At 37.6% G+C, this 22,604-nt stretch overlaps 1 protein-coding gene across 11 annotated transcripts in view; it reads right to left on the bottom strand.

Annotated features, from left to right (window-relative positions):
- Nucleotides 1-22,604, bottom strand: part of LOC105705093 (phosphopantothenate--cysteine ligase) — a 195,370-nt gene that overhangs the window by 163,801 nt on the left and 8,965 nt on the right. For 2 of the 11 annotated variants that reach the window (XM_064372247.1, XM_064372244.1), the window contains exons 1-3: nt 14,710-22,112; nt 7,849-7,974; nt 5,903-6,056 (exon numbers count right to left, since the gene is read on the bottom strand). In XM_064372247.1, the coding sequence (XP_064228317.1) occupies nt 5,903-6,056; nt 7,849-7,974; nt 14,710-14,727 (298 nt within the window). In that variant the 5' untranslated portion in view covers nt 14,728-22,112. Of the gene's footprint in view, nt 1-5,902; nt 6,057-7,848; nt 7,979-11,566; nt 22,114-22,604 lie in introns of those variants that run through there. The other 9 variants (XM_064372246.1, XM_064372248.1, XM_064372245.1 and 6 more) reach the window with 9 other exon arrangements.

Below are 22,604 nucleotides of genomic sequence, written 5' to 3'. Positions count from 1 at the left end.
GATATGGTACCACCTCCTATAATAATAATATAAAATAAAAACTTCTGATGTCTGCGTTTTTTCCCTGCTTCCAAATTTGTAGACTCCCAGGAAGAAAGATTTTTGCAGCCTTTTAAAAATCTAGTTCTCAGGCAGTTTATCCATCTATATCGATCCTGTGGGACTGCTTTGGTATCTGGAGGACCTCATTGTCCAGCACCATCACCTGATGCAGGACGCCTCAGAACTGATAGAGCACTTTCAGTTTCTTCTCTTCACCCACACACGGGTCATAAAAGCTAAGCAGCCCCGCCTTGGAGGCTTCTGTGAAGATGAGCTTCGAATCCTTCACCAGGCACTTTAGGGGCATAGTCACATCAATCTCTTTCACCTTCTTTCTCTTCCTGCTCACCTGATTAGAGCAGGCTCATGCAAGATAATCTCCCTGATTTAAAGTCAGTTGGTTTGAGACCATAACTACACTTGCAAAATCTCTTCACAGCAGCATCTAGATTGCATTTGGTTGAGTAACTGGAAAAAGATGTGTGCATACCAAGAGGTGGGGCTCTTGGAGGCCACCTTAGATTTTCACCTAATACTCTTATTTCCCCCAGTTCTTATATTTTTAACAGCTTTATTGAGGTAGAGTTTACATATCTTAAAAATTACCTATTTCGGCTGGGTGCTCATGCCTGTAATCCCAGCACTTTGGGAGGCCGAGGCAGGCGGATCACGAGGTCAAGAGATTGAGACCATCCTGGCCAACATGAAATCCTGTCTCTACTAAAAATACAAAAATTAGCTGGGCATGGTAGCGCATGCCTGTAGTCCCAGCTACTCGGGAGGCTGAGGCAGGAGAAATGCTTGAACCCGGGAGGTGGAAGTTGCAGTGAGCTGAGATTGTGCCACTGCACTCCAGCCTGGCACCTGGTGACAAAGCAAGACTCCGTCTCAAAAAATAAAATAAAAAAATAAAAATTAGCTGGGTGTGGTGGTGCATGCCTCTAGTCCCAATTACTCGGGAGGCTGAGGCAGAAGAATTGCTTGAAACCAGAAAACGGAAGTTGCAGTGAGCCGGGATCGTGCCACTGCACTCCAGCCTGGTGAGAGAGCAAGACTGTCTCAAAAAAAATTATCTATTTTAAGTGGACAATTCAATGGTTTACAGTATATTTACAGGTGTGCAACCATCACAATCTAATTTTAGAACATTTCCATCACCCTATTAAAAAAAGTCATACCCACTTAGTCAATCCCAATTCTCATCCGTAGACAACCACTAATCTACTTTCCTTTTTTTGTTGTTGTTGTTGAGACAGGGTATCACTATGTTGCCCAGGCTGGACTCAAACTCATAGGCTAGGTGATTCTTCTGCCTCAGGCTCCCAAGTAGCAAGTAGTTGGGACACAGGCATGTGCTACTGTGCCCAGCTGTGCCAATCTACTTCCTATCTCTACAGGATTGTCTTTTATGTATATTTCATGTAAATGGAATCACACAATATATGATCTTTTGCATCTGACTTTTTTCACTTAGCATGTTTTTGAGATTCATCCATGTAGCAGGTATAACTACTTCCTTTCTTTTTACTGGCAGATAGTATGCTATCATGAGTGTCAGGGTTTCCCAAGATCACTCCCATGTTTGGTGATATGCTAAAAGGATTCACAGGACTCAACATATGTTCATACTCAAAGCTAAGATTTCCTACAGCAAAAGGATAAAGCAAAATCAGCAAAGGGAAAGGATGCATACAGGCAACAGCCAGAAGAAATCAGGAAGAAGCTTCCAATAGTCCTCTCCCAGTGGAGTCACACAGGATGTGTCTCCAGGAGTGAACTGTGACAATACATGTAAAATGTTGTCTACCTGGGAAATTCATTAAAAACTCAGCACCTAAGGTTTTATTGAGGGCTGGTCACACATGCACTTTCTGCTTAGCATATACAGACTCTTAAAGGAAAGCAGGTGTTCTGCATGGATCACATTGTATAAAAAGCTTGGGCACAGTGAGCCACTTTGGTTAGGGAATGGTGGGAACCCTCCTCAAATCCAAGTTCCCAGATGTCAGCCAGATGCTTGTGACTGTTATAAGCAGTCCTTTCTTAAGGATAGCAGTGTTGGGCATGCTGTTAGCTACTTTCTGCACAGTATGGACATACAGCATTTTGCTTATCTGTTCACCAATTGACAGACATTTGGGTTTTTCTAACTCTTGGCTATTGTAAGTAATAGAGTTATAAATATTAACATACAAGTCTGTGTTGATACATGTTTTCATTTTTCCTGGGTAGATAGCTAGGAATGGAATTTCTGGGTCATGTTTAATATTTTGACAAACTGTTAAATTGTTTTCCAAAGTATCTTCACTATTTTACCTTCTTACCAGCAATGTATAAGAGTTTCAATGTTTCCACATCCTTGCCAACACTTGTCACTGTCTGTCTTTTTTTAGCATAGCCATTCTAGTGGGTATGAAGTAGACTCTCATTGTGGTTTTGCTTTGCACTTCCCTAATAACTAATGGTATCAAACATCATTTTTTAAATCAACAAATAATAATTGTAAAAGTTTATGGGGTACAATGTAATGTTTTGATACATGTTTATACTGTGGGATATGAAATCAAGTTAATTAACACATCTATCACCTCACAAAAATTAAAAATACTTATCAATTTTTGTGATGGGAGGTGCTGAGCATCTTTTCATGTGCTTATTGGCCATTCACATATCTTCTTCTGGTAAATATCTTTTCAAACCCTTACCCATTTTTTTTCTTTGAGGCACGGTCTCACTCTGCCACCCAGGCTGGAAAGCAGTAACAATCATTGCCCACTGCAGCCTCAAACTCCTGGGCTCAAGCTATCCTTCCACCTCAGCCTCCCAAGTAGCTAGGACTACAGGTGCATGTCACCACACTCAGCTCCTTTGCCCATTTTTAAATTGGGCTGTCTTTTAATTATTAAATTGTAAGAATTTGTTACATATTCTGGATATAAGATCCATATCAAACACATGATTTGCAAATACTTTCTTCTAGTTTGTGAATTGTCTTTTTACTTTCTGATGGTATCTTTTGAAGTACAAAGGTTTTAAATTTTGATTTAGTCCAATGCATTAGTTTTTCTCATCACTTTTGCTTTTGGTATCATATTTAACATATCACTGCTTAACCCAAGATCATGAAGATGTATTCCTTGTTTTCTTCTAATAGTTTTATAGTTTCAGCTTACATTTAGCTCTGTGATCCATTTTGAACTAATTTTTGGGTAGGTGTAAGGTAGAGACCTGTATTATTTTGAAGCAAATCCTAGACATCGTTTCATTCACCTATGAATATTTCACTATATATCTCTAAAAAATAAGAACTTTTTAAATGAAAAATTAATTTAACAAAAATTTAACAATAATTCAAGTGTTCAAATTGTTTTATAAATGTTAAAAATTTGAATGAGGGTTCAATAAAGGTCATACATCATAATTGGTGAATAAGTCTCTTAAATCTTTAAAAACTCATCTCTTTTTTCTTAACATTCATTTGTTGAGGAATATTTTATATAAATTCTTTCTTATTCTTGAAAAAATTAACATTGAAAAACTTTTTTATTTTCACCCAAATTTTATGATATGATAGAGAGCTAAAGAATACACTAAAGAGAGCTAAAGGGATTTAGTTTAAGATAAATCACTTTATTTAAAAAGAGTTTGTTGAATGAAATAAGCTAATACTTGGTAAATACTGTCATATAACACATGCCTAGCTACAGATTCTGCCGTAACTGGATGACTCAGGAAGTTACAGATGGCGCACACATTGATACTGCACACAACATTCCAAAAGGACTTGCAATTTAGCTTCCCAACAGTCCTAGTAGACTCACTATAGAGATGGTTTTCAGTTGATAAGTTTGGGATCTACCCTACAGAGCAACTGCTGATAGAACAGGTTGCTATGTGATTGTGTTCTGTTGTGTCCAAATGTAACTACTAAGGGTACTGAATATCCTGCTTTGTCTTTTTCCTCTTGTATTCCAAGCAGCAAATATTGCTTCTCAGCATGGTCATGTGGCCAATTTTCTTTTCTTTTTAAATTGTGTTTACTGAGGAATAAGTTGCATACAGTAAAATTCACCCTTTTAAGTGTATAGTTTGATGAATTCTGAAAAATATGTTCAATTGTATACCCACCAACTCAATCAGGATATAGAACATTTCAATCATTCTGGAAAGTTTTTGTGTCCACTGTTTAAAATGCATTTATAAAAAAATCTACATCCTGATATTATTTTTATTTATTCTTTTATTCTTTGATTTTAATCACACAATTTGGCATAATCATTATTGTTTTATAACATTTAACATTTCTAATGTTTATTATAATGTAACCTATATATTGCATTTGTAAAATAATCAGTCACAGATTAAAAATATAGAGAGAATTATAACTTTAAATTTTTTTTTTTTTTTTTTTTGAGACGGAGTTTCGCTCTTGTTACCCAGGTTGGAGTGCAATGGCGCGATCTAGGCTCACCACAACCTCCGCCTCCTGGGTTCAGGCAATTCTCCTGCCTCAGCCTCCCGAGTAGCTGGGATTACAGGCACGCGCCACCATGCCCAGCTAATTTTTTGTATTTTTAGTAGAGACGGGGTTTCACCATGTTGACCAGGATGGTCTCAATCTCTTGACCTCGTGATCCACCCGCCTTGGCCTCCCAAAGTGCTGGGAACTTTAAATTTTTATACTAAAATAAATTCTAGATAAAGCAAAGATGTAAATACAAACAATAAAAGTACCCCTCAAAAAACCAGTGGTAACTATTTTCAATAATCTTGTACTGAAGAAAAGGCTTCAAACATGAAAACTCAGAAAGCATAAAGGAAAATTCACTTAAGCCCAACTTGATAAATATTAACATTTCTCTATGATAAAAAGAAAAACATAACAATGACAACATTTATAACCAACAAAAGGCTCATATCCACAATATATAAAGAACTCCCACAAATAAATGAAACAAATATATAACCCAATAGAAAACTACACAAGAGACTAGAGTGGGAACTTCACAAAGTTGTATATCCAAATGAGCAGCAACAACAACAAACATATGAAAGGATTTTCAACTTAATTAGCCATCAGGGAATACCAATTAAAGCCACACTTAAATACCACTATGCCCTCAACATAAAAGGTAAAGTTAACAAGACTGATAGTATCAAATATTGAAAACCAATGTGGAAGAACTAAAATCTCACATACAACTGAGGAAACTTTAAATTAGTATAACTACCTTGAAGGACCAAAGTAGAACCTGCCCATAACCCTTGGATTCACTATTCTACTCTTACCACAATCAGGACTGTATAATAAGCACACCAAGACATATACCAAAATGTTTATGGCAGCAATATTCATAATAGACAAAAACTAGAAACAACACAATTGTCCATCAGTAGAATGGATAAATTGTAGTATGTTTACTAATAAAATATTATCAACAGAGAAGAGTGAACAAACAACTGCTACATGCAACAAAATGAATTAATCTTGTAACACTGAGCAGGAGGAGCAAACCACAGAAGGCACACTGCATGTAATCAAAACGTAGAAACAGCATTCAAAGTAAGGATAGTAGTTACTCTGAAGGAGGAGGCAGGATGCAAAGTTAGAGAGAAGGAACACAGGGAGCTTCTGAGAGGCTGGGAATTTCTTGTGGTGAGTAGTATACACTTAGGAGTTGTGCACTTTTGGTAGATATGTTTGTGCTTTGACAAAAATTTCTAACATGGTAGAAAATGAAGATGTTCATCACTTTTATGTGTTTATCTTAATCTTTTTCTCAGTGTTTTTTTCCAGCCTAAGATGAGATCAGTACAGTTAAAATATGATCAGAAATGGTCATCTGAAACCACAGCTTACCTAATTTACACTGTTCTTTTTCCTTCACTTGTAGTTGGTCAGTGAGCCTTTGAATCTCTTCATGGGCCACTCCTAACTTCTTTGCTACTTGTTCCATTCCTCTTCCTAGGCAGTTTTGTGATGTTTTATCTTTTTCCAGGTCTTCAATATGAGACTGAAATGAAACTACTGTTAATAATAAAACAAAGAGCAAATGTACTCCCATGACATTTTGCAATTTTCTATTAATGTTTGAAAGCCAATAAAGAAAATTAACAAACAATATTTCATTTATGTGTATTTCTTTGTGTGTGTACGTGCGTGTGCAGGTGTGTGTATTTCCTTTCTTAGGTTGAACCAAATAAAACTGGTGATATTTGATTGTTTTTATTTATAAACATGCAGTTTCATATGGTTCAACTTAACATCCAAAAGATATGAGCACACTGGTAAATTTCTTTGCAGTATTTTTTATTCATATACATTTTTACATAGTCATAATACTAATATATGTACAAGTTTCTGTCTGGCTTTTTAAATTTAACATTATACAGGAACACCTTTCGTACATTGTTGTACAGACATTGTAATGATAATTTTTAAAGGCTGTATTGTGTTCCAGTGGGGCTATAACATTATTTCTGTACTCACTCAAAACTTTAGATAGCTTCCAATTTTTGCTATTGAAAATAATACTGTGAAGTACAGTTTAATCTATACATATTTTTCCTTTATCTTAGGTTACTGCCTATGTTTAAATTCACAGTGTACACTTTATTCACAAGACTTATCTATTATAACATTTTCTTAGATCAAAAAAATTACATTCCATGAACAGGATTGATTATATTTTAAATATGCTATATATTCTAAAGAACTCCTTAAAAGTGGAACTACAACCATATTCGTAAAGAAAAAATATGTATAGTCCCAAGGTGATTTTTTTTTTTTTTTTTGAGACAGGGTTTTGCTCTGTTGCCCAGGCTGGAGTACAGTGACATAATCTCGACTCATTGCAACCTATGCTTCCCAGATTCAAGTGATTCTCCTGCCTCAGTCTCCCTAGTAGCTGAGAGTACAGGTATGTGCCAAGACACTTGGCTAATTTTTGTATTTTTTAGTAGAGACAGTATTTCGCCATGTTGGCCAGGCTGGTCTTGAACTCCTGACTCCAGGTGATCTGTCTGCTTTGGCCTCCCAAAGTGCTGGGATTACAGCTATGAGCCATGGGGCCTGGCCTAGTGCCAAGGTGACTTTTAAAAGAACGTAACATATATTGATTGTTTATATTTTGATACATTCAATAAAAATCAGCTATTGTGTTAAATGAGTAAGTGATTTTCTCCTTCTCAAATTTTTGTGATGTGTTCATACTTTTATGCATAATTTGATCATTTTTACAGCAAGAATCTTTAAAAAAAAAAAAAAAAGATGAGATTATGCTCATCCAAGCTAGAGTGCAGTGGCGCAACCATAGCTCACTGCAGCCCCCAACTCCTGGACTCAAGCAATCCTCCCACCTCAGCCAGTAACTAGGACTACAGGCACATCTCACCACACCCAGCTAATTTTGTTTTTTGTAGAAACTGGGTCTCACTATGTTGCCCAGGCTGGTCTTCAACTTCTGGCCTCAAGTCATCCTCCAGTTTTGGCCTCCCAAAATGCTGGGATTATAGACATGAGCCACCACATCTGTCCATGGATCTATACATTTACATATATTCAAACAAAATACTTCCAAGGTAAAAGCTGATTTGTACTTAGCCACAATGAAGTAAAGGATTATAATGTCTTTTTTACCTCATTCAGATTTTTTTTAGACTGTTACACAGGTTCTTGATGTTCTCTTTGTAGAGCCTGGTAGATATGTTCCAATTTCTTCTTAACAAAATTCAATATATAAATGAAACGTACATCAACACGTCTTAATAAATAAAATGTCATTTTGGCTGAGTGTGGTGGCTCACCTGTAATCCCAGTACTTTGGGAGGACAAGACAGGAGGATCATTTGAGCCCAGGAGGTTGAGGCTGCAGTGAGTGGAAATTGTGCCACTGCACTCCAGGACTCCAGCCCAAAAAACAGAGTGAGACCCTGTCTCAAAAAAAAAAAAGAGAAAATGTTTAAATCTTCAAATAAATTATAAAAATGAATGACAAATTTTAGCAAGATTGCTAGCTATAAGTTCAATATATAAAAATAATTATAATTCAAAATACTAGTAACAGATAAGTAGAAATTTAAATTTTTTAAAAAGATAACATTAACAGCATCTAAAAATACAAAGCACCTAGGAATAAATCTAACAAAATTAAAAATACAAATTTTTATTTTTATTTTATGCACAATTTGATCTTTGTGGGAAAAATTATAAAAACTTACCTATATACATTACAAAATTAATAGATATTTCATAATCACAGATCATATTTACGGAACTATTTTGAGTTAATTTTTATATACGGTGTGAGATAAGTTTACTGTAAGGTCTAAAATTTCATGTATTGCCTTGACGTCTTTCAGCCTCACAGAAGCCTAGCCATAAGTTACCTATCTCTCACCAGATATGTCCCCTATCCAGACAGAGAGAGAGAGTCCCCATTTGGCCAGTTCCTCTATCAGCCAGAACAGCTGTACTCTACCCAGTCCTCAAACTAACGGGCTTCACCTCCCTTCCAGCCCATGGAATTTTTCAGACAAGCCAATCACATCTTCCCATGGGAACCAGGAGGCACCTCATCTTCTTGTTACTACAAAGCCTGCCTCCCATAGCCCCTATGAGTTCATTCTATTCCTGAGAGTAACTTCTTATGGCCCTGCATAGCATAGCATATCTATCCTCTTCCCATGGGCTGTGAATATATGTGACTAATAAACTGTTCTCAATCTCATCTCTGTTCAGGGTCAGGTGTTATGTATTTGGCCATCTTGTAGTATTTAGGACAGGGCATTCCTCACCAATGGGGAACAGAACTTGAATCAGGATTTGGGGGGCTTTTTTTTTTAAAGCAGATCTCTTTATCTAATTGTTCCAACATCATTTGTTGAAAAGGTTATCCTTTTCTCATTGAATTGCCTTGTCATCTTTGTTGAAAATCAGTTGATGGTATAGTTGTGGGCTTATTTCTGGACTCTCTATTGAGAGTTCCATTGATCTACAGAACTATCTGAATGCCAAGAATACATGCTCTTTTTTTTTTTTTTTTTTTTAGATGGAGTCTCTGTCTCCCAGGCTAGAGTGCAATGGTGCAATCTTGGCTCACTGCAACCTCCACCTCCCAGGTTCAAGTGATTCTCCTGCCTCAGCCACCCGAATAGCTGGGATTACGGGCACCCACAACCCACGCCTAGCTAATTTTTGTATTTTTAGTAGAGAAAGGATTTCACCATGTTGCCCAGGCTGGTCTCGAACCCCTGACCTCAAGTGATCCACCCACCTTGGCCTCCCAAACTGATGGGATTACAGACATGAAATTTCGCGCCCAGTCTAAGAGTGTATTTTCTTGATTGCTACAGCTTTATGGTATAAGTCTTGAACTCAGGAAGTGTTAGTCCTCCAACTTAGTTCTTTTTCAGTTTTTTGACTAGTCTAGGTCCACGTCAACTTTAGAATTAGTTTGTCAGTTTCAGCAAATAAAAAAAGTGACTCTGCTGATTATTTTATGCTTGGGCTCTTTACAATATTAGCTTACACAAAATATTAGCTTTAACAAAATTGAGGCTGCAATACAAATGTTACAGGCTATATTTTATCCTAAAGTAACTTGGGAGTATCTGGGTTTTTGTTGCTGTTTGTTTTGTTTTGTTTAGACAGGGTCTCACTCCATGCCCAGGCTGGAGTGCAGTGATGCAATCATGGCTCACCACAGCCTCAACCTCCCAGGCTCAGATGGTCCTCCCACTTGTGCCTCCTGAGTAGCTGAGACTACAGGTGTGTGCCACTATGCCCAACTAATTTCTGTATTTTTTTGCAGAGATGGGGGTTTCACCACATTGCACTGGCTGGTCTTGAATTCTAGGCTCAAGCAATCTATCTGCTTTGGCCTTCCAAAGTGCTGGGATTACAGGTGTGAGCCACCGTGCATGGCCAGAGTATCTGTGTTAATTCTTTCTGGCCATTATTGGAAAACTATGATCTCAAAGTGATCGAGTAGATGGCATTAGAGTCATCCAAGATTTCACCCACCATTTTTAATTTGTTTTACAGATTCCCTTTCATTAATAACTCAGTTCATCTCCCCTTCACCATTTGTACTCTGAGCCTTGTTTTTGGTTCTCATTCTTTGCTTATTACTGCAAAACTACCCCTAAGTTTCTCACTTCCAAACTGGTCCCTATGCAATCCATCCCTTTACTATAACTAGAGTAGTTTTTCTAAAACATAAACCAGATCATATTAACTGCCCTCTTAAAGTTATTTAGTGATTCTCCAGATCTTTTACAACAAAGTCAATTATCGCTGGGCGTGGTGGCTCATGCCTATAATCCAAGCACTTTGGAGGCCAAGGAAGGCAGATCACCTGAGGTCGGGAGTTCAAGAACAAAGTCAATTATTCATAAGTTCAAAAATATTTTTATGCCTTTAGCATAGTCCAGGAACATGAAGTGTAGCCCACATGCCAAATCCAAATGCTTTAGTCAGCATATGGTTTCACCATGAGGTAGTTTCTCAAAATACCTCCAGCCACATTTCTTCTCAGCCTTCACTCATGTGAACCAGTATATAATTTGAAGAATGTGGGATGAGTAAGATCCATGTACAAACTGAGGCTTACTGGCAGTCCAAATCATTAACATGCTAAAGAAAACTGTACATGAACTTCTGCATTATAATGACATCCTTCTCCTATTTATCAATCCTCATGAGCTAATTTACATTGCAAAAGCCCATGCTGGCAGCAGGACATACAGTATCTTCTGTTTCTTGCAGTGTGACGGATTAGAGCCCTGGAACAACCCTCCTGCTGAGAATTACCAAAAATGGTGGAAGAAATTTTCCAGAAGCTTTGTAGAGGTTAAAGAAAAAAAAGCTAGAATTAAAGAAAACTCTTAAAATGCAACTGCTATACAAACAAAAACAGAAAGCAAACTTAAAATCATCAGAAGAAAATTCAATCTACCAGTAGAAAACAAGAAAGGAAAAAATGAGAGGACAGTACATATGTAATATGTCCTATGATTAACTCAATTTTCTCTGCACCTGAGACAAAACAAACAAAAAAAAAACTTCCATCAACAAACTCTTGTAAAAGGAATTTCTAAGGAAAAAAGAAAAATTATCCCAAATGGAATAGCTGAGATGCAGGGAAAAATGCTCAGTAAAAGAAATAATAAATGTGTGGTACATACAATCACTGACCATATATAATAATATGTATAATGGGCCGGGTGCACTAGCTCACACCTGTAATCCCAACACTTTGGGAAGCTGAGGCGGGCGGGTCACAAGGTCAAGAGATCCAGATCATCTTGGCCAACATGGTGAAATCCCATCTCTATTAAAAGTACAAAAACTAGCCGGATGTGGTGGTGCTCACCGGTAGTCCCAGCTTCTCAGGAGGCTGAGGCAGGAGAATCCCTTGAACCCGGGAGGCAGAGACTGCAGCGAGCTGAGATTGCACCACCACACTCCGGTCTGGTGACAGAGTGAGACTCCTCAAAAAACAAAGCAAAACAAAATAATATGTACAATAATAACACCTAATTTGTACAGTTACACAAAGATAGAATATTCTAAAGAAGAGGTCCTACTTGTATTTTCCCTTGTAGCTGTGAAGTGTTTAATATTTTCTAAGTCCTTAATATGTTAGTGAAGGAGTTAAAAACATACCACTCTAGCATATTGACTATTTTGAGTCAAACACACTTGAAAAACAGCAGGTGCAAGATCATTCTGATCTTCCATTTCTTAAAAGTAGAAGATGAAACTCCCATGTTGAAAGATGCCCTCCCTATGCTAGAAGGAAAGCAACATTCTTATCATTAAGGACGGGAAGTTGAGACCAAGAGAATTCTGTATAGACCTTGTTAAAATAACTCTTTTCAGCCTTTCCATATATTTAGTTACTTTTTAACAACTTACTATTCTTTGTGCAACTGAGTGTATGAGAAATTGATTCTAATTGCTTCTTTGGGTCTTCATTTCCATTTAATTCCAATTTAAATAAATTTGTATGCTTTTCTCTTGTTAAACTGTCTTATATCAACTTAATTCTCAGACCCAGCTTGGAGAAAAAGAAAAAAAAAAACTACAGGGGAAGAGGTAAAGTTTTGCCTCCCCTAAACTAGGCACTTTCCAAGCCAGGTACTGTGAGAGACACAAATCACTAAAACTAGGACATGATCTCTACTCCAGAGGGCATGACACAGATTATAATATAGTGTGGCAGGTGCTGTAATAGACACTGAAAGAAATAAATACGCTGCACTCTCACACAGATTTCAGACTATTTAAGAATACATACTTAAAAGACAGGCACAAAAATACACCTAAAACATTATAAGTATACTTTTCTTGGGGTAGAATATAATTTTTTCCCTTATTTATACTTGTATACATTTCTCAAAGTTTCTGTGTCATATTAATTTCTAGAATTAGGAAAAAATTTTAAAGTTGCATGTTCACAAAAGGAAAAACTATCCTGTTTGAGTTGGAGCTCTTTAAACTCATGTCTAAGCTGTTCATTTTTCTTTTCATAACCATGAGACAATGCTTCTCTTCCCTCTGTTAGGTTACAAATATAGTTTGTATAATTTTCCACCTAAAAAGAAAACAACACATTTTCTTACTTTTAGTCCATGGCTCATATTTTAATCCATATTAAAACTCCAGGAAGTGAAAGAGCAATGAAGAGATCACCATTCTATCATGACTATAATCTGAGAAATCAACAGAAAACAGCTTTCCTCAAGTGTTGGCATCTGGCCCTCAACTTCCTTCTAGCTGTCTTACATTATCATACATTATGTTTCCCATAGGTATGATGATACATAACCACAAATTTCTGGAACAGTCCCAATCTCTAATTTTTTTTATATCATACCAGGTTTCAAATCAAGTTTCCCTATCTGTGATTTAGGAAATATGGTCATGATATCCATGAACAGAGAAAAATCTACATAAGGTTTATAATGCTATGTTAAAACTGATGGCTAAGATGATTAAAATGTTAACAGGAGATTACATTTAAACAAATTGTTAGTTTCCAGTTGATATAACAGCTTCACAAAGTTACTTTTATGTGAATAACAACAAGTGGAAAGCTAATCAGATGCTCCAGAAGGACATGAAGCTAATCATAGGCTCCAGGCACTGTATCAAATATTAATTGTCATCACAACCACAGAGGACTATTATTCTCCCACTTTGGAGGTGAAGAAGTAGGCTTAGAGAGGCTAAGAGACTTGCCTTGTCCCATAGGGAATAAGGGGAGGGGCTAGAATTCATACTCTGATGGGTCGAAACCAGAGACTGACTGACTTACTATACCAAAGTGCTTAGAAGTAGACTACCAAAATAAATGAATTCCATTTTGGTAAATTCTTTGGAAGCCTACTGGAAAACTCCTCAAAATATGTACAAAAAGTTGAATAGTATAGAAGGAACACAGGAATCAGTCCAACTTTATCACTTCCTGGTAAGCTTTAGTTTCCTCTTTAAAAGGGCAGGAACAATATCCATTTCTAATGATAATAGCTATAATTCATTGAAAACTTGCTAGGTGCCAAGTACGTTTGAAATTTATACACACTGTATAAATTATACACACCATATAAATCTCACAAATGCCTCTGAAGACGCTATTAACATCTCCATCTTACAGACAGAAATTTCAAGACCAAAACAGTTGAGTAACTTGCCCAGGGTTACACAGAAAGATAATGCTAAAGGCAACTTTTTACCCCCATCTGTCTAATGTTAAATTTCACACTCTTTGATATTATACGGCTTTTCATTCTAAAGGAGCTGCATTCTTCTTTAGAATTTCAAAATTGGATTGTCCTTTAAGAATAAAATTGAAAAACATTACCTGTGTGAGCTGAGATGTGAAAACATAGCAGAGTGATTCCCAGGCAACCTGAGATAATTCATGAGTTCATTTAAAGAAAGTATGTAGAAAGTATGTTGATCAGTATCGGAAACATCCAAAAGAGTAACAATAGGGTCAAAAAATAGCTTTATCTACTCATCTAAACACTAGGTGCCTAGGATATGAAGTCCAGAAATGAGGGTAGATATAGATAGCCCTATTGTGGAAAGCTGGCTATCTCAGCCAATGCTATAAAAATTTAGACTCATTTGTTCACCAAGTAAACATCTAATTAAAAGTTGGCTTCCCACGTAATGTGCCTGTAAAAGAATACATCAGCCACCAAAAATACATGTTTAGTTCCTCTAGCAATTATATTTCTTATTGTCAATTAGTAAGGAGAGGTCTCATCTCTATGAGTTTGGTTAATACAAGCCCACCTCTGAGAAGCAGATCCACTGATACTATACCAACATTAGTTTCTAAGCCTTCAAAGAAAAGAGTCACCTAGAAGTTCAGTTCCTGAGAGAAGGATGAGTTTACCAAGATAATAAAAGCTACCTGGAGCAGTCCTGTTTAGACGTTCAATCAGTCATCAATGGGCAACATCTTATACATGTACTATTACTGGAAACCAACATAGATTGTTGCTGTGTTTCATTAAAAAAAAAAGTCTACATGTGGATGCTTTTCAAACTACAGAGTGAGAGTCAAACATTAGTTTTTAATACATCAATTTAACGAAGGGCAATGAACAAAATCGCAGGTGTCTGTAAAACTCTATGTTATTAGTTCTTACTTCTTTTGTTTCTTTCATGTGCTTCACTATAAGCTCTTCTACATTTCTGGTAGCAGTCCTCAGCCCGTCTTCACTGTGCTGGCTGGAATAAGCGCTAACAGAGTTGTTCTTCTTTAGTAGCAAGGGGATTGATGTCTTCTTTTTCAAGATGGTGAAGTATGTCTTCTAATTGAGCTTTTCCCTTGATAGAAGACATAAGCATATGTGTATGTACACACACATACACACACACACATACATACATACATACATACCCATGACTGAGGATGCAAGATATCTATGTGGGTGCCACCTTAGGCTTCTCATTAGAGTACTAGTATTTAGGGTACTAGTAACAGAAAGCTAGTAAGCCACCTAATTCTTCATCACACTTGTGTATGTGGATGTGTATATATATGTGTGTGTGTGTATATATATGTGTGTGTGTGTGTGTATATATATATATATATATATATAGACAAGGATTAAGATATATATATATATACCTTGGAAGATCCAAGATATTTCTAAAGAACAAAATATAGCTGGCAACACACATATAAAGCTGCTATGTAAGGAAAATTGAAAGCAGGAATAAAGAAATCTAAGTATACATGACTAGAGTCAGACTCTCTACAATGTATATTTTAGTTTTCTTATTGTTATCCAGTTATGAGCACTTAAATGAAACAGCTGATAATACCAAAAAATTAAAGCTTTGAACAACTGTATATCTTCTAAAATAACAAATGACATGATATATTTAAAGAAAATTATGTACAAGAGTGTTTGAAAAAAAACCTTTGTCTGTTCCGAAGTTTGCAACTTAATAATGTGAAGTCTCCCAAAGGGCTCTTTCTTTTTTAAAGTCCAAAGAAGTCTTTGTTTCTCTTATTGCAAATTTAGAAATAAAAGGACTCCTCTGGAAGCTAGAGAGGCCCCTAATTCTGTACTATCAATATTTATTTTACTCATAGAATACGTCTTATAATTTACACTGACTTCTTAGTCATTCAGTTCTCTTCTGCAACTTCTTTAAGCTTGTAACGATATTGTCTTTAATTTTTTAGGGCAAGCAATCATGACATAACAGTTTGCGCTATGACAGTATGTGAAAGATAAGTATCTGCTGATTGATGAAGCGGAATCTGCATCACCAGAACCACTAACTTTTTTTTTTTTTTTTTTTTTTTTTTTGAGTCTTGCTCTGTCATTCAGACTGGAGCGCAGTGGTGTGATCTCGTCTCACGCAACCTCTGCCTCCAGGGTTCAAGCAATTCTCCTGCCTCAGCCTCCCAAGTAGCTGGGATTACAGGCATGCACCACCACACCTGGCTAATTTTTGTATTTTTAGTAGAGGTGAGGTTTCACCATGTTGGCCAGGAGTTCACGTCTCGAACTCCTGACCTCAAGTGATTAAACCACTAACTACGAATAGACTTGTTGTTCTAATCAAACACAACTTTTAACCAAGTTAATCTGACCCAAATTGCAGTGACAGACATAATTGTTATTGTACTTCAGTCCACATATACTATTTTGCTTTTTAAAAGTAAAACCATATTTTTATTATTTTCTCCTTAATCACTAAGTTTTCTAGAGTCTTGCCATTTCCACATCAACAGTATTTATAGACAATATGTGGTTTTAATTATCAGCTGATACTCATACTGATGAAAAAGAACCCAAGTCTTTTTCATCCTGCACCTCTGTGGGTCCTCCTCAGGATATATAACTAAAAATTTTCTTTTGTCCCCCCACTTCCTTCACCTGGTTCCCACTCATAATCTCCCCTTTCTCCCCACAAGGTTTCTGAGCATCAGACAGTTAACTTATGGTTTTAGTCCTGAGTAGCAGAGAATCCAAGATACTAAGAATACAGAGCATCCTATGAGGACTATTTGGCAATATGGAAAAATGCTTATGTGATAATGCTAACAGATAAAGCAGAATGTAAAAGTATTATGATAACTAGACACACAAAGACTGGAAGCAAATACCTCAAAGTGCTAAAAGCCATTGTGATAAACTAATGAGGTTGTAATTAGAAAATAAATGCTTAAATTATTATAAGTCCTGTACTGTGGGTTGCTTGCCCAAACAGCATAATCCCTATGCTGTAGGGGTGGAATAGGGGAGTCTTAGGTTGGAGGAAGTTGAAAGGAAAAAAGGATCAGGGATATTGGAAAATGCCTTTGGATCCGATCCTTGCTGATCAGGACAGTGTAGGCTTCAGGTCAATACCCAAGTGTACAAATCACTCAAGCTCCTTCACTTGACCATCCTCCCAAAGCCAGTGATCTTTATTCACCATTTTATTTAACCGCCCATCCTCATGGCTACACCTGAGTCCTGATCACAACCTGAACTAATGTTGAAACCCTGCCATCTTAAACTCCATGTGTCTCCCTCTGACTAACACCTTCCATGCATCTTGCCCCTCTTTTTCTTAATTGTTGTAAAATATACATAACCTAAAATTTACCATTTTAACCATTTTTAACTGTTAGAATTCCGTGGCATGAAGTATAATCACAATGTTGTCTAACCATCACTATCATTTCCAGAAATTTTTCATTATCCCAAACAGAAACTCTATACCCATTAAACAATAAGTTCTCATTCCCCTCTTCCCAAGCCCCTGGGAATCTCTATTCTATTTTCTGTCTCTATAAGCCTGCCTATTTTGTATAACCCATAGAAGTGGAATCACACAATATTTGCCCTTTTGTATTGGCTTATTTCACAAAGCATACTGTCTTCAAGGTTCATCTATGCTGTATTACTAATCAGAATTTCAGGTTTTCATTTCCTTTTAAGACTGAATAATATTCCACTGTATGTACATACCACATTTCACTTATACATTCACCTGTTGGTGGACACTGGGGTTGTTTCCACCTTTCAACTATTGTGAATGATGCTGCTGCGAATAGTGGTGTAAAAGTATCTGAGTTCCTGCTTTTAATTCTTTGGGCTACATATGAAGGAGTGAAATTGCTAGATATATAATTCTATGTTTAACTTCTTTTTTTGAGGAACTGTCCTATCATCTTCTACTGCAGCTGTACCATTTTACATTCCTACCAGCAATGCAAAAGGTCCTAATATCTTACATCCTTGTCAACACTTACTTTGGGTTACTTTTTTTTTTTTTTTTTTTTTTTTTTTTTTTCAAAAAAAGTAGCCATCCTATTGGGTGTGAAGCAGTTGCTTTCTTAAAGTAATTCTACAATTACAGTGAGACCTCCAGTCTCTGGACCATTACATCCTCTCTCAAACTATCAGATATTCTTTGACTTCATTTGTTTGCCCCTCAAGCCTAAACCCAACTGTGGATCATTTTAATCCTTCACCAACATCTCCAGTTATCTTACTCCTTTGTCCCACTGTCCTTCCAAATCTCAGCCCTGGAAAAGTTCATGGATTTGACTATTTTCCAACTACTTTAGGTTTCTGAGTGCTGGTAGAGAATGAAATCAAACAAGCATGCAAACTTGAACGATTACAAATTCATGGCCTCCGGTCTGAGCCAAGCTTCTCAATCACTGGGTCATTTATGAGTTGCTAGTTTCTATTGCCATTTTACTCAGCAACTATTCAAAACTTTCACCTTTCCCATCAAACTGAAAATCTCACCTCTCCCCTCACTCTTGACAAATGACCTTATCTTCCAGAGAACTAGTAAAACTAAGGTCATCATAAAACTGTCAGCTGCTTCTCCTCACCAACATACCAACCTTCATCTTTAACCATCCTGTCCTCTTTCCCTTCTCAGTGGAAGACCTTCCCATCCTCCTGATCAAGGTTAATCCCTTTACCTGTGTTCTAGGTCCCATTCCATACTGCTTCCCTAAGGAAGCATTTTCTTTTCTGTGTTCCTTATTTCCTTCTCTACTGACCTCTTGCCCTCAGCTCAAGAGGTCTCCAATCTTAAAGATATAAAGAAATAACCTTCCTTTGGCCCCACCATATACCTCTCTAGCTACTGTCCTCTTTCGGACAATTTGTCTCCCACACTCCTATATTTTGGCTTCTGTGTTTGGCTTCCACACTCCCACACTTACTGCATTTTGCCTTCTGCTCTTACCATTGTACTCAAATTATCAGTCAACAATGAACTCAAAATGCCACATCCATAGTTCATTATAGCTTTAAACTCCTGGGCTCTAGTGATCCTCCCACCTCAGCCTCCTGAAGAGCTAGGACTACAGGAGTGTGCCATATGCCCATGTTATTTTTTAAATTTTTTTTTTAGAGAGACAAGGGTCTTGATATGTTGCCCAGGCTGGAATTGAACACCTGGGTTCAAGTGATCCTCCCATTTCAGCTTCTCAAAGTGCTGGGATTACAGGCATGAGCCACTGTGTCTGGCCCTGTTTTTGTTTGTTTCAACATACAATCTCTTTGCCATACCTCTTCACTCCTTCTCTGAAAGTTTTTTTTCTTCTGTTCTGTGATGTCACTTTCTCCTGTTTTGACCCCTACATCTCTAGCCTTTCCTTCTCAGTATTCTTCCTTGGTTCCTCCTCTTCCATCACTTCAAATGCTGCCATTTCTAAGAACATTGCCTTTAGCTCTCTGCCCTTCTCACTACCATGTGATTAACGGCTTGGGCGCAGGAGTCTAACTTGGCTCAAACCTTGGTTTTGCTATTTGGTAATTGCGTGACTTACACAAATCAGGTAACTTGTTTAAATTTTATTCTGTCTGTAGAATAAATGTAATAGTAATGCCTACCGCACTGGATTGTTTGGAAGATTAAACAAGAATCTCTCTCTACTATGCTCCAGATCAATCTAGAAGTGGCAAGAAACCAAAACACACTGAAGCTGGAACAAATACAGGTGAGTGTGGCTGAGACTGCCAGTGGCCTTTAATATTTACTATTCCCTTCTTCCACAGAAATAAGACATTAAGTTTTTTGACTGATCACAAGGCTGACTTCCTTACTGAAAGATACAGCCAGGTGACCAAGTTCTGACCAATGGGTGTAAATGGAACTATGTGCTGCTTCCAGAAACTATTCTTTAGGAACATGATGCTCCCGTTTCTTGCTCCTTCCTCCTTTCTACTAGCTGGGATTCAGACAAGATAGCTGAAGCTTGAGCAGCCATTGTAGACACCATAGCTGGAAACCACATGCTAGCTATAACATCAGGTGAGAAGAAACCTGGGTCTCTGCCCATTTTAAGGTGCTGCTCTGCCCAGTTTAGATTGCTTTCTTCTTAACTTTTATGTGGGAGGAATACATTTCTTTCTTTTTCAATGCATTATTATTTTGGGCTTTCTGTCCCTCACACAACCAGCCAATCCCAACTACTATATGAGGGTTATTGAGTGGATGAGGTACAAGGACATATGCTGGAAACTAAATGTGGCTACACAGAAACTGGACATGGAACTACACAGCCATCAACAGTCTCTCCTGGCCCAGGAGGTCTTTTGTCTCTGAGCTTCCCTGTGAGTTTGCTCCTCTTGCTCCTCTACAGAGATGAACTTCCTCTGCTTGCTCATCAGCAAGGCTGAAAACAGCTATTCACGTCCTTAGCCTATGTAACTTTTTAGATTAAGCCATTTCTATCTTGGTATCTCTTAGTTCAAATTTTTGAGAGAGACAATTGGTTGTGCCCCCTTCTCCAAAGTTACCTGTATTTTCCCCATTCAGTCAGTTGTGCATGGAATGGGTTGGAAGTAGGGGTACAAATATGGCCCCTGAGAGTCTACTCCTTAAACAAGACTTGCCAGAGAGATGCAAGTTCCAGAGAAGTTATAAGTGAGGAGGACAATATAAAATGAGTCTATTGTTTAAGACCAATGCGTGTCCAGTTGGCTAGTGAACTCAGCTTGAACAATCTATTCATCTTTCCCTCCTCCTTCTATATTTCACAGTTAAAATCACTATCAACATAGTTTTCCAAGCCAGAAACCCAGGAGTCATCTTCGATCCTCCTTCCTATTCCTACTCTGGTATGCAATCAGTTACTGAATTTGCAGTAGTTATTTTATCATTTTCTAATTCATCCTTTCCATGTCTAGGGTTACTGCCTTAGTTTAGGCTTGCCTCACTATTTGCTCAGTTTAGTGTAACAACATCCTTAACTGATGTTCCTGCTGCCAGGCTGGCCGCCATCCAATCTGTCCTCAGCAAAACTCCAGGTTGATCTTCCCGAATGCAAATCACTTGCTGCCTAACCTTCTCCTTACTTTCAGGTAGAGTTCAAACCCCTTAGCTTGGGACCAGAGATTCTTCACAATCTGGTTCCTGCCAGTCTCTCTAGCCTTGTCTTCTGCTACTCCTTGACATTAGCCATTCATGTCAGTATATTTATTGGTACCCATCATGCTGCTTATATTTCCACAATTTTTGACATTCAGGTCACTCTGCCTGGAATGGTGCTATGAGATCCCCAAACAAACATTTTCCCAGTGGATATATTGAGACCTGATGATTAATTTTTAAATTCTAGTAAACTAGATCTTGAGGTTATATAATTGAATTATAAATGCTCTGACATCTAAACTGTACCTAAAATTGCCACACAACAAAGTAAATAAGGATAGTGTTCTTGGCCAGGCGTGGTGGCTCCTGCCTATAATCCCAGCACTTTGGGAGGCTGAGGCAGGCAGATGACCTGTGTTAGGAGTTCGAGACAAGCCTGTCCAACACGGTGAAACCTCATCTCTACTAAAAATACAAAAATTAGCTGGGCGTGGTGGCATGCGCCTATAATCCCAGCTACTTGAGAGGCTGGGGCAGGAGAATTGCTGGTACCCGGGAGGCAGAGGTTACAGTGAGCCGAGATCTTGCCCCTGTACTCCAGCCTCGGTGACAGAGCAAGAATCTCTCAACAACAACAACAAAAGAATACTATTCTGTCCAAAGTAGATACTAAGTAAATCCTCATTAAATCTCTTAAAAATCCACTCTTGGAAAAAGTGCATCCTGAAGTGGTTTTAGGCCTCCAAAAACTTCTAGATGTAATGAATAAGGTGGTAAAGCTGTCAAAGCAAACTGAGACAGAGAAAAAGAATTTTAAATGAGAAGAGGGCAAGAAGAATGCGTGCAATCTACTTGTTTTTTCTCCTAGTAGGTACTCTCCAACTGCACTGCAGGGGTCAGGACCCTATCTTACGCTATAGCACAACTGCCTCTGAGCAAAGGATGAGCTTTGGATTCCCAGGTCTTTGAGTGACACTGGGGAACAAAGCATATAGCACAGCCCCAAAAACAGAAATATCCAGTCAGGTGACTTTTCACTCTAACCTTTTTTTCTTCTATTTTCAATTCCTTTCACACAAATATAATTTAAAACTCACAGACATCTTAAATACAATACATATTATGCACAGTTTTTCAATTCTCAAAATTAGTACACTTTTTTCAAAAGTTGAAAACAATGTAGCAATGTGAAAAATGTTTAAAATATAAAATTAAGTGAAAAAGAAAGGTAAAATACATAGCTATGTAAAAGTGTACACATCTGAGCAAGACTGACACAGAACAAAAAAATGAATTGTTGATATGTTAGGACAGAGTTTCTCAATCTTGGCACTACTGACATTCTGAGCTGTTATGGAGGCAGTTCTGTGCATAGTAGGACGTGGACCAGCATCCCTGGTCTCTACCAACTAGAGGTCAGTAGCACATCCCCAGTTGTGGCAACTAAAATGTTTTCATACATTGCCAAATGTCTCAAAGGGGGCAAAACAACACCCCTTTCCCAGGTTTAAAACTATGTTAGAATGACAGGATTCTTTTTTTTTTTTTTTTAAAGACAGGATCTCACTCTGTTGCCCAGCTTGGAGTGCAGTGGCGCTATCATAGCTCACTACAGCCTTGACCTCCCAGGCTCAAGTGATCCTCCTACCTCAGCCTCCAGAGTAGCCAGAACTACAGAAGTACTCCACCATGA

Source organism: Aotus nancymaae, unplaced genomic scaffold (assembly GCF_030222135.1).
Source record: "Aotus nancymaae isolate 86718 unplaced genomic scaffold, 86718_ANA_hifiasm-v0.15.2.pri h1tg000007l, whole genome shotgun sequence".
Taxonomy (NCBI): Eukaryota; Metazoa; Chordata; class Mammalia; order Primates; family Aotidae; genus Aotus; species Aotus nancymaae.
The sequence above is the reverse complement of the archived record's forward strand: the minus strand, read 5'-3'. Positions and strand labels throughout refer to the sequence as shown.